Below are 13,123 nucleotides of genomic sequence, written 5' to 3'. Positions count from 1 at the left end.
ATCGGCTTAGCCATACTAGCGCGTGGTACATTTAAGCTCCGCATTCAAAGGTGTCACACGATAGCCTTATGTCTCCAACGTTCGTCTCCCAGAGCGGTTCTTTGTTGACGTATGTACGTGTACGGTCGGCCCTCTTATTGGCTAATCCCTTAATTTGCTACTTTATTATATCACACATTAATATTAGCACGCAGTCCTAGACTAGCACATGTCGTGACGATGGGACTAAGTCGTCCCGGCCTTCACTTGGTAGCCTGCACAGACTCCGAGTTGATGAAGGATTAAATCTTCGAAGTTGGTAAAATATATACAAGCAGGTTTAATGGCACTTTGAGAAAACTTATTCACATGAAAAAAAAAGGTATATCAGCGAAATGGCAAGTGTTAAGAGTTCATAGCGAGAAGCGTCTGGATGTGCCATTTACCCAGGGCTCAGAGCGTCATTTCGTGCTCTGCAACGTCCTTAAATCCCCCTATGTCCAGCCCCTCTCTGAAGATGCTGACCAATCAGTTCCAGGGCACACCCCTCAGTTAGCGGCAACCAATCGATCACATCCCTGCACCGATGGTCTGATGAACTGACTGGTCCAGTATTGTTTCGTCGGGCGTGGTCACTTGTTGGCGGGTAGAGCTTGGGAACGGCGAGGAGGTAAATTTCGATTCTTCTGCAAAGATTCGCTAAGTTGGTTCCGGCAAGTGGATTTCCTTCTCAGAAACCCAAGTGTACGTGCACGCCACGAATACTGCTCCCAGCATTGTCCCTTTCCGGCAATTGCAATTCTTTCCTGCATTCCCAGGAAAACAGAGGTCTAATGGCCGTAATCCTCATGCTCCTTTCTTCTCCTGTACGTCAGCGGACGTGTCACTCCGATTGTCTCCTTGGGACAATAGGCATTCCTCACTTGACAATAGCGCCTCTCGACGGGAAGGGTGAACAGTTGAACAAAAGCACTTCCGGCTGTTTCTCACAGGGCGACGTCTTCGTATTTTTCTTGACGTTCCCTTGACAGGGCCAACTTGGCAGTTGCAGGGTCACGACAAAGCAAAGCATGCTCACAAAAAGATTCATGGGAACAGGCTCACTTAGAGCCCTTGCACCAACAGCACATATCAATACCATGCCCACAGGCGCACAACAGTGCGCGCAGGCGCGGACCATGCGCGGTCACAACTGCCTCCTCCCCCGCCAGAAGAGTCACGGAGGGCAGCAGTCGCAGCTGCTGCATGAAGAGAAGACTTAATGGCCTGCACATGAACGCTTGAAGCTCGCTGTCGCTTGTCGCGTTGTCGCGATTGTCGTAGGCCTTATTGCTTGAGCTGTCTCTGAAACTCAACCTCATAGACATGAGGTTGAGTTTCTAGCACTCGGCTCCCATCTGAAGAGACCAGGTCAAAAGAAAACTGCCATCGCTGTCCGAGAAAAGCCCACACTCAAGAAGCTCAGGACCCACGTATGCCTAGAAAACCAAACGTGCTGCATTACATAGTCGCACATATACAAGCGCGCGAAAAAAAACAGAACCTGAGTATCAATTTGGATACATGGTGAGGAACACCTCGGACCGCTTAGAAACAGCGGCTATGCGCGTCCGCATTCCCAATTAACTTCCCGTTTTTGTATCTTATTTTAAAATTGTACTGCTGTAAAATCAAGCTCCACCTCAGAAGGCGACTGTTCTTCGATGTCGCGGTTTTCAGCCAAGCCAGGGGACAATGATCCGTCTCTACGGTGAATTTGGCCCCTCCAAGATAGCACTGCAATTGTTGAAGGACCCATACAATGCAAGCGCGCTCTTTACGCCTACCGGGGATTTTCACTGCGTAGTTAGTGTTAGAAAGCTTTGCAACGACTTCAACAGGTACTTCTCACTGTACTTCGAGCTTATCCTGCCTTGAACCTCTCAGCAACATAACCCGGTCCCCGATAGGAAACGTCCTTTGACGGGCTGACTTATCATTTTACACTTTGGAACGAGCCTGGGCTGACTTCGTGCTGGCCTTAACGAGTTCCTTAGTGTTATGTAGGCGATTCAGGAGGTTCAGAATGAATTCTACTACTGTTAGGTCTTCTCCGCGCCCCTCCCAGGCTTCGCGTATCATTCGCAAAGGTGAGCGCAGTGACCTTCCGTACACCAACTCGGCTGGGCTAAATCCAGTGGATTCGTGCGGCACTGACCGCAAAGCGAAAAGTGCTGCAGGCAGCCAGGCATCCAGTCGCGCTTGTTTTCATAGCACAGTCCGCTCAGGACGCGTTTGAGAACAGAATGTCATCTTTCTACGCTGTTGCTCTGCGGATGGTGGATCGAGCTGTGCACTACCTTAATGCCGCATCGCTCGAGAAAGGAGGTGGTGAGGACACTTGTGAATACGCTACGCTGATCACTTTGGACCTCGGAAGGGAATCCAACTCGTGCAAACACAGACAGCAGCGAATCCACCACACTCCCGGACGTCACCTCGCGCAGCGGAATAGCCTCTGGAAACTTTTTGGCTGGGCATAACATCGTGAGGATATAACGGTACCCTGACTCTGTCACAGGAAGTGACCCAAATACATCTATTACTATCCGGTGAAACGGCTCGGTAATGATTGGTACTAACGCCATCGGAGCTTTCCACTTATCTTGCGCCTTTCCAACCCGATGGCACGGATCGCATGACCGTACAAAATTTTCCGTGTCCTTAAAACACCCAGGCCAATAGTATTCTTGCAGCAGCCTCTGCTTTGGTTTCCGATATTTGCCAAGTATGGCTTGCTTAGTGGCCTGGTTAGAGCAATGTGATTCGAGTGACGACCTAAACAATGAAGATTATGTCTACTCCCCTTTATCCCCATCCATGGCCATGAGCCTTCCCATTCAATAAAGGACATTCAATCAATCAATCCTTATTCCAAGGTGACATGACCACGAGCTCCCATGGGAAAGTCGCAGTAAGTCTTCGCGGTACTTTTGGGGAACGACTGATTGGTGCCGCCCTACTCCGCGCTTATCCTTGAATAAGCGATACAGCACTCCCTTTCTCATCTCGAAAGAAATATTCTTTGCTGTCCTAGTGGCGCGGTGGCGCTCCCTTATCTCCTGTATCTTGGGATCATTGGCTTGCTCCATAGCTAAGTCCTCTCGGGTTCCACTTAGAAGTCTCGTGAGATTACTAGACACTGGCCGCAAGAGGTTACTCTCAAGAACGTCCTCATTCCGCGTCTCATCAAGCTCACTTTCAAGTTGACTTATCTGAGATGCCTTGCTCTCAAAGTTTTCTGACCCGCTATCTCCCGCATCGACCACTGTTTTAAATGCCGTTTCCTCCGCTGTGGAATTTTCTGGAATGAGCAGTGTAACTAGTTCTCGCACCTTTGAACGTGTTAAGGCTTGCACAACTCTGTCTCCGAAAAGGATGCCCCTCTTTCGCAGCAGCATGTCCGATTTGTTGGAAAACAAATACGGATAGCACTTAGGAAGCTTTCCTGAAACAGCAGCCTCGGTTGTTAACTCGCCGAAAGGGCCCTCGATGACCACGTTCTCGATTGGCAAGCACACACTCTGCTCCTCCACTACCTGGCGGATTCATGCACACTGTCCTGTATAGTCGGAAGGCGACACATGCGCCGGATGGACAACATCCATTGTTGCGGCCGAATCGCGCAGTACCTTGCAAGGCTTCCCGTTGACTACTAGGTCATGCATGTAGGGTTCCAAAAGCTTCATGTTTTCATCGTAGTCACAGACATACTGGAAAGCAATCTTTTCTTCCCGACAGTTGACGGCAATGTGACCCTGCTCATTAAGCCTAAGGCATGTGAGCGGCTTCCTAGCCTCAAGCTTGTTCTTTGTGTTCTGCACGTTGGTTACTTCCCCACTTTTCTCACTGCCGTCCTTTCTAGGGAGTTTGCCTGAAGAAGCCTTCCTTTCTTTGTTTGAAACTCTATTAAAGTGCCTTTCCTGATGGTTATGCACACTCAACGTGGGATTGTGGGGCCTATCCACTGCTGGGTTGCTGAATTGTCGGCGCGAAGAGTACTCCTCAATGAGTTCGGCAGCTTCAGTTGCCGACTTAATGCCGCCTCGGTCCTGTAACCAATTTCTTTCTTTTTCTGGGAGGCTGTTATAAAACTGCTCCAAAAGCATTCGCTCGAATACAGCGTCCCTATCACTGTAGGAATCAGTGCTCTTTAGCCACTCGCTCAAATTGACTCTTAAATTGTACAGGAAATCAGGTTAACGCTCATCCCTGGACTTAGTAGCGTTCCGAAAACGTTGTCAGAACGCCTCGGCGCTGGCCTATACTTTCTCAGAAGGCAAGCCTTGACCTTCTCGTAGTTAAAATGGCGAGAATTGGGCCTAGTCGCGCTCCGTGGTGTTTGTCTTTTCTGTCGTTCAATGTCTTCTCGTAGTTGTCCGCGTCCTCTTTGCTTAGCCGCACGACAACCTCCGCTGCCTCGCAGGGCAGAACCTTCAATAATCTCTGAGACCAAGTGCCTCGCTGGAAGGACAGTTTTTCGCAGGTTCGCTCAAAATTAGCCAGATACAGACCGATATCCCCTGATATCACATATGGCTGCATGCACTTTGACATCTTGAAATCTGCCCCCTTGTTGAGAAGGGGTACCGCTAGCTGGGGACAATTGCCCGACCTCTTGCTCAACCCTACGTCTAATTTCCGGAGCTCAATTTCTTGCTCCAGCCTTTTTGCTTCTCTCTCAATTTCACGCTCCCGCCTCTTTTCCTCTTTTTCCCGCTCTTTCTTTTTTTGTCCGATGAGGTTCCATGCTTCACTGAGCTCCGCATCATCGCTTCCCAAATCAGTGATTGCCTTTAAAATCAAGGGTTTTTGTGCCAAACCACTTCTATCAATTCCAAATTCCTCACACAATAGCAACAGCTCCGGTTTCTGCAGCTTTTGTAGGTTCATGATCGCTCCGAGTGTCGGCTACTTCCAAAACAACTGTGCGAACTACCAAACCTAAAGGCGTTTCAACACTCTTTACCAGTTCTAAAATCTATCCCTGTTCTAGAACGTGGTCCACATCAGAAGAAAAGCCAAGCACTCACCCACACATGCGATCGATGTTCCGAGCTGCTCTCTTGTTGGGCGATTGTTGCTCCTGCTTGTTGCTTGAGATGCCACCTCCGATCCCCAGATGTTGTGGCTTGTAGCTTCAGATGCCACCTCCGACCACCAGATGTTGTGGCTTGTAGATTCTGATCCACCTCCAATCACCAGAAGTTGTGGCTTGTAGATTCAGATCCCACTGCTGCCACCAATGTTCGTGACGCTGGGACTAAGTCGACCCGGCCTTCACTTGGTAGCGTGCAGAGACTCCGGGTTGATGAAGGATTAAATCTTCGAAGTTTTTAAAAATATACAAGCAGGTTTAATGGCACTTCGAGAAAACTTATTTACATAAAAGAAAGGGTATATCAGCAAAATGGCAAGCGTTAAGAGTTCATAGCGAGAAGCGTCTGGATGAGCCGTTTACCCTGGGCTCAGAGCGTCATTTCGTGCTCTGCAACGTCCTTAAATCCCCCTATGTCCAGCCCCTACCTGAAGATGCTGACCAATCAGTTCCAGGGCACAACCCTTAGTTATCGGAAACCAATTGATCACATCACTGCACAGATGGTCTGATGCACTGACTGGTCCAGTATTGTTTCTGTCGGGCGTGGTCACTTGTTGGCGGGTAGAGCTTGGGAACGGCGAGGAGGTAAATTTTGATTCTTCTGCAAAGATTTGCTAGGTTGGTTCCGGCAAGCGGATTTCCTTCTCAGAAACCCAAGTGTACGTGCGCGCCACGAATACTGCTCCCAGCATTGTCCCTTTATGGCAATTGCAACTCTTTCCTGCATTCCCGGGAAATCAGAGCTCTAATGGCCGTAATCCTCATGCTCCTTTCTTCTCCTGTACGTCAGCGGACGTGTCACTCTGATTGTCTCCTTTGGACAATAGGAATTCCTCACTTGAGAATAGCGCCTCTCGACGGGAAGGGTGAACAGTTGAACAAAAGCACTTCCGGCTATTTCTAACAGGGCGACGTTTCTTTGTATTTTTCTTGACGTTCCCTTAACAGGGCCAAATTGGCAGTTGCAGGGTCACGACAAAGCAAAGCATGCTCTCAAAACGATTCATGGGAACAGGCTCACTTAGAGCCCTTGCACCAAGAGCACATATCAATACCATGCCCACAGGCGCACAATGGTGCGCGCAAGCGCGGACCATGCACGGTCACAACACACATTATAAAGCTGCATGACATTATTGACGACCAGGTATAAATATAAAACATCGCTTTAAGAAGCCAAGCACTGCCTCCAATTGGCCTAGTAATGTTTGTCCCTATCCATGCCCAAGACAAATGTTGATCATAGCCCGGTGGTTGACATAGAGTTTAGTAGTGTACAGCTATAAACTCATCAAGTTTTGTTGCCCACGTCATGCAACTACGCTCGCGCATTTAGGGTATTCCGCATACGATACGAAATCTGATGATCGGCAGATCTGTGAGCGCTCGCATCAAGTTCACATAACAGCCGCCATGCCCAATGCATTCACGGTATCTGTACAAGGGTCTCCTCTTTAGTTCCTCCTGCTTTGAATAGTTTGCCGCGCAGTTTGTTATGTCAACATATTTTATATGTACAAGTTTTGCCACACAGATATACAGTCACCATTAAATCCCCGCCACTAGCATTTGCATACGATTCAGGCTTTTAACTATTCTTTCGTGTAGTTGAAAACGGTTTAGACATGTTTGTGTACCTTTCGCTCCAAAGTGTGACATTTCGTTCAAACGTGTTACATCTTCTCCTTTTTTTAGCCACGCCAAAAATGTACACTTGATTTCAGTGAAACAGAAATATACCTATTTGACACTGTGTGTAAAAAGCTTAAACTTACTGCCATCTAGTATTGTATTGCTTGAGGTTCGGCATTATTTTAAGAAGCCCATCTACCACGCCTATGAATCGAGTTCCACGGCCTTTAATAACTTCCTGATATCATTGAAAAGAATCTTTCCTTTCTTTTGCTCTCTCCGCATGGTTTCCGAAGTGTATGGCACGAAATCTGACCCTACCTTCCTAACATCTCTTTCTTTTTTAATTGCATCTCCCGTCTAATATTACGTAATATCTTTCATCTTCAATTCGTAATTTTTCTCTTTAGTGTAATGTGGTTTGAAAATTTCCGCTTATGATACTATTGACTTCTAAATGTACCATGCCTAATATTCCAGCCCAAGTTATGATGCATTTCTCCACTTTGCAAGCATGTATTTTGCTCAGTGTTTGTAGTGGTTCCCAGTATTTTGTTCTTGTATAATATGTGCCCGGCTTCCTAGCTTTCTCCTATTCGAACATTTATTTTGCCTATGTTGTTTAACAGCCTGACACGGCCTTCTTTATTGAGAAAGCTTAACGCTGTGTTTATGGCGCAGCTTGAAGATTTTTGCATTTATGTTATGCCGAGAAGGGCCCTTGATGTCCCCAAAATAAATATAAAATAAACCACTTATACTCTGAATAGGTTCAGTTCAGTTGAGTTCAGTCGTTCAGTCGTGTCCGACTCTTCGTGACTCTATATGGACCATATCACGCCACGCTTTCCGGTCTCTCACTATCTTCCTAACATCACATAACTTCTTTTGCAGTGCCTCGAGGATGCCATCTAACCATCGCGTTCGCTGCCTACCCCTTCTCCGGCGACATTCAACGTTTCCCAACATCAAATCTTTCTCCAGCGACTCCTCTCTTTTCATCAGATGACCAAAGTAGCTGAGCTTTAACTTTAGAATTTGACCCTCCAATGAGCAGTCAGGGTTTATGGTCGACAATATCGACTGATTTGATCTTCTGGCAGTCCAAGGAACTCTCAAGTGTCTTCGCCAGTACCGCAATTCAAACCGCGTCAATTCTTCGGCGGTCAGCCTTTTAACTGGTTAACTGCGCGCAACTGAGGACAGTCACAAATTCCAGCGCTGTACGATTGTTCAACGAAAGGCTAGTAAAGGATGTTAATTATATTAATGAGAAAGCATAACTGGGAAATTAATGGCAATTAAAGGAAGGGATTGCGGTGGGGGGTCACCGGAGGCAGCCCTAGCAGCGAATGACTGATGCAGCTGCGGCCGCTAGGGAGTCAAGACAACGTGACTGCGTTGTTGTGGCTGTAGGAAGAAGGAAAAAAAATGCACGAGCCTGCTACTGGCTCTGTAGCTGAGCCACCTCCGCTGCCTCGTGCTGTCAGAAGAGAAATTGGGGAAGAAAGATAACACCGTCGTCGCCATGCAGAAAGAAGAGGAGGGAGTCCCCCCTCTTCCTGCGTGGCGGCGAGGGTGCTCTCCGGTTGCCGAAACGCCGGCTCGCTGTCAGCAGATTACAGTGCGTGCATTCCGTTCTCACTCGCTTCACTCGCTGTCGCTGCTATCTGTTCGTCGCGCAACGTTCCTAGGAGCCCACGTGCTGTTTCCCGCAACCTTCCGATAACTCCAATTGCTCTCTTCTTTTCTCCGACCACAAAGCTTCTTTCATGACAGCCAAGAACTGTTAGTGGAGTGTTTCTTGAAGGAATACGTGCGAAAAATTAAAAAAAAAAGTTGTCTTGAATTGTACATACGTGTCTTGCTCGAAATCTTCGCCCCAGTCTGTCGAAAAGGTGAAACAGCTGATAAGCTGCGCCCAAATTTCGCATTAGGAAGTAACGTAATCGTGGGCAGCAATTTTTCTCTTACCTTTTTAGTTTCTGTATTTCACCCGGCTAGGGCACATTACTGAGCCCACCCGACACAAAGGGTGCAGCCGCAACTCATCATCAAATCTCGCGTACGCGTGGGCTTCATTACAAGTACAACTCTCTGTGGCACATAAGCAACGCAAGTCCTTGCTTTCCGCAGGGAACGCAGGTTATGCGTACGTAACGCACACTACGCAGTCCTAGAACTCTCTATTGCGGGTAGAGAGCGAAATGCTGTCAGTAGTCCAGGAACTACAGTCAGCCTGAAAACCCTGTTCATTTAAATGCGCATTACAGAAAAATTGTCTCCAATTATATTGATTTATTAAAGAGGATTTGTTTCAGGTTATATTTTTATGCGACGCATGGTTCGATGCTGTGTTAAGCAAATTTGATTTGTGTACCCCATAGAGATATGATGCGGTAATTATTGACAATTGTAGAGATTTTGTGTAGATTTAGTTTTCAATCATCCAGTGTGTCATCAGAGATCGATTTCTTAGATATTGGAAAGGATAACGCCAGAGTGAATTACTGTAATAAGGATTTTAATTTGTATTTCATTGATGCCTCTACAAATTGACGCCCTCAGTGTATGCATACGGATGTGATTGCTGCAGTAGCTATCTAAAGGTTCCACTGACTGAGGGTCTATATAGGTTAAATGGGATACTGAATTTATGGAGTAAAAGTGGTGAAAGAATTGATACCAACGGGCAGGTCTAGTCGTTATGGGCCCTGCGATGTCGTCTTACCATCACAATCAAGCATGTGGATTTCTCGTTAATAGAATTTTGCAAGACTACAAATCATCGCTAACAATTGTTGGAGAAAAACAGGTGTGATCTTGACATTTCGTCGTCAGTGCCTTTCCAGCGGAACTGTTGGTCCTTCAGTACATGTGAACTGCAGGCCTATACAGATGATCTTGATGGTGAAGAGGCTTCGGTGTTTTTATTCTCAGGTGTTGTGTGGTTTGCGGGGTTTTACGTCCCAAAGTGATGCATGCTATGAGAGGCGCCGCAGTGTAGGATTCCGGAAATTTCGACCACCTGGGGTTCCGTAACATGCACTAGCATCGCAAGCACACGGGCGCCTTGCTTTCCGTCTCCATCGAAAAGCGGCCTCGAAACCAAGATTCGATTCCGTATCATTAGGAACAGTAGGCAAGGGCCGTCACCACTGCGTCACCCGACGAGGTCGTTCTCGGGTGCGTCACTTTAGCAAACAACCGGACTCATGACATCAATGGGAGTTGTAGGACAAGGGCTAGTTGAGAAGAGCATAAATTGAGGGCCAATGGTTGGTATAAATAAAACAATTATTGCAATGCCTAACAATTTTTATGCACTGAAATCTCAAAACATATTTGCATGCAAATTCATTGCTTTAGTCATCATTTATGCATTCAAAGAAACGAAATAGAAAACACATCAAAACTTAATATACGAAAAACTCGTGTATAGAAAAACGTCCACCACACTTCCTTGAGTGTGTTCATAGACCGAGATCAGCGGCGACCTGGTGCTTCCTCCCAAATACAGGCGCGATAAAGAAGGACAAGAAAAAAAACAATAAAACTCCTCCAGAGTTCTCGAGGGTTATGTGAAAAGTTGCAACCATAGCCACAGCAAAAGTGTGTGCAAAAGGCCTCCCACGAACAAAACTGTTGCAATGATGTCCTTGTCGCACGAATCAGGGAAACACGCTCCCTTCTGACACAAATTGCATAGCGAGGACTCTCACCATCTTATCTGAATATTACAAAGTAGGTTGTAGCCTTCACAATGCTCCTGAGCTATTGCGCACAGTAGGAAAATGAAAGCACCGTGTTGATTGGCGGAACTGTTTTACATGGTAATAAGATGACTAGATTACTCTTCTATGAAGCATGTGACCTATAAAAATTACTGGAAATAGTACAAGCGATCAGAAAAGCTGGTGTCTAACTAAAAACAGAAATGACAAGGGAAATGAAGGTCTAGCGGACTGTAAGTAAAGAAGGGTGTGAGAATCTGTCGAAAATGTTTTGGCGGATAGCAGTCACGGGAGCACATTCGTGAACCACTGTAGTAATCTTTCGGTTATGTGAAGAAAGCACATTTCTTTTCAGGGTTCATCTTAGCTCCAGCTGTGCAGTTGAAGGACCTCGCGAAGGAAGCAGTGTTGCGAGCAATTTTGTTGCCGTTCGCACTGTAGGAGCTTTGGAAGTCGGGTGCAGAGCAGGCCATTTAACAGATGGTCATGAAGAAGGCATTTAGAGGTGGCAGGTCTTCGCCGACAGGTAGGTTAACACTGCCGCCCTTATCAGCCTCTTGCAATGCAGCGTACGCGATTTCAAGCGCCGGTAATTCAGGAAACACGCTTCCGTGTGTTTGGAGGCAGCTGTCCCGCTCTCGAAAAGCTTTTTTAGACTCTTTAGAGAGAATACTCTCAACACTTGTGCCATTTGGAAGCCAGCGAGTGCCAGTTTCATCAAAGGTCTTAGCCAGCTCCAAAGCGAGCAAGTATCCCAAACCGCCGAATAGCATGGCATTTGTTCCTTCACTGTAGAACAACGGCGGATTGAGCAGATATATTGGGACCTGTAGGCGGCCTGATACATAGTCATATTCGGGATAGGACGGTGCGAAGTTCGGTGGTAAGACACGCGCTTCGTAATACGCCTGGGAATCTTCAATGCGGCGCACTTTCTCCATTCCACTTCGTATGGTCCTTCTTGCTTGCATCCAGAGCGCAGGGTACGATTCCGCCTTATTCGGATAATCCTTGTAAATTTCCTCGAGAATCTGGTTACTCACCAGCTCCTTATCAGGCCACGCCCTTATATTGACCGACTTAATCTTATCACTGATGACACGCTTGCCATGTTCGTCTATCCACGATGAATTCTCGACTTTCTTGATAGCAGCCGATACTAGTCCTTGGAACCTGGTCCGAATAAGATCCTGGTCCTTTTTTGTCTTGCTGGTGGACATTTCTAGGGAGAGCACCAGCACCTTGTATGTCGATTCAACTTGTAATCCACAGTAAGTGGACTTGTAGATGTTAACCTTGTAAATTTCGCCAAAATGTCTCAGCAGCATGCGGGGTTCAGCTATGGGTGCGTACAACTGAACAAATGTCCAAGAAACCTGGCGGAGAAGTCGAGATTCGCGATACTCGCTGAGGAAGCTACCGATAGTCTTTAATAGGTTCCTGTTTTTGAGGACAACTTCATCACTGACACCCAACGGAGGATCCACTTTTATAATATTCAGGAGGAGATTTTCCCATATGTCTGAAGTAATGGGTTTCGAGTAATCACCGATGTTTTCGAGTCGAAAGGCGACCGGGGTTTTTAATCGGGTGAAGATGAGTTCACCCAGGCGGATTAGTACAGTTGCATCCATGATGCGAGAGTCATTGATTGTATCTTCTAGGGTCGATGCGTCCGCAGTGCTCGAGTTATTAGGGCTAAGGTCTCTATGGAAACCCATCCAGTACTCAGTGTAGCTTCTAAATTCCTTTACAGACTCGTACTGGTTCAGAAGAACAGGTATCGGTTGCGCAGGACCGAAGCCGAGGCGCCATTTTTTGTGAGCTGGCAGAGGTAGCACATGGACATCGAGCCACAAATCAATTCGCCACTTGTGTGAGAGTGCAACTATGACACCTAGAGGGTCGGCGTCCTCTGGCGACGGCTCAGGCCAACTGAGCTTCATTTCCCTCATGAGCTTCTTGAACTCCGGCAGGTAGGCGCCACCGTGGTCATTTGTGCTCATGCAGGCATTGTACATGTTGAGAGCCTTCTGACCCGCCTGGATCTTTTGCGTGCCGTGGACGAGCATGGTAGTGAAGTCTGCCAGCCGCGAGAATGTAACCTCGTCGACGGGAGTCTTCACGTGCACTCGCTTATCCCTAGTAGGAAACCAACTGGAGCAGACATACGCTGAAAAATCCTCGCACGGGTCGATACTCCTGTTGAGACGAGACATCAGAACATTCACGTGTAGTCGGCAGTGAATCGTGTCGCAGTACGGCTTCCCCTTCGGAATCGCGGGCTCGGTCCGGAATGTCAAGGCGATCACTATGATGATGACTACTGCGAAGAGCAACACCATTGCCAGAAACACGCTCCTTGCGGCAACACATTTTCTGGTTGGACTGAGCTGCAAGAAAGTAAAAAAACGAAGTTTACGGTGTAAATTTAGCCCTTTGAAACAAGAATAATATCTCTTAACGTCTCATTTAAATCCCATTTAATTATATGGGGACGCACTTCAGAATATTACAATGGGACTTGGGAAAGCAAGCATGTTGTTACCAGAATGTTGATCCTGGCGCCGCTTCCTGCAAGAGATATTCTTTGCTGCTACCTCAAAACTCCCGAAGTTTATTTATTTATTTGAGCATT

At 47.1% G+C, this 13,123-nt stretch overlaps 1 protein-coding gene across 1 annotated transcript; it reads right to left on the bottom strand.

Moving 5' to 3' along the window:
- Nucleotides 1-10,958: 10,958 nt before the first annotated feature.
- Nucleotides 10,959-12,830, bottom strand: LOC146180542 (neprilysin-1-like). Its single transcript, XM_084577769.1, has one exon. The coding sequence runs from the start codon at nt 12,828-12,830 to the stop codon at nt 10,959-10,961; it is 1,872 nt and encodes a 623-aa protein (XP_084433895.1).
- Nucleotides 12,831-13,123: the final 293 nt, after the last annotated feature.

Source organism: Amblyomma maculatum, chromosome 8 (genome assembly GCF_055883805.1).
Source record: "Amblyomma maculatum isolate TAMU_Amacu chromosome 8, ASM5588380v1, whole genome shotgun sequence".
Lineage (NCBI taxonomy): Eukaryota > Metazoa > Arthropoda > Arachnida > Ixodida > Ixodidae > Amblyomma > Amblyomma maculatum.
Note: the sequence above shows the minus strand (reverse complement) of the source record. Positions and strands in the feature narration are given on the sequence as shown.

Excerpts from the sequence above, each read along its gene's own strand:
- LOC146180542 (XM_084577769.1), bottom strand. The coding sequence starts at position 12,830 with ATGGTGTTGCTCTTCGCAGTAGTCATCATCATAGTGATCGCCTTGACA.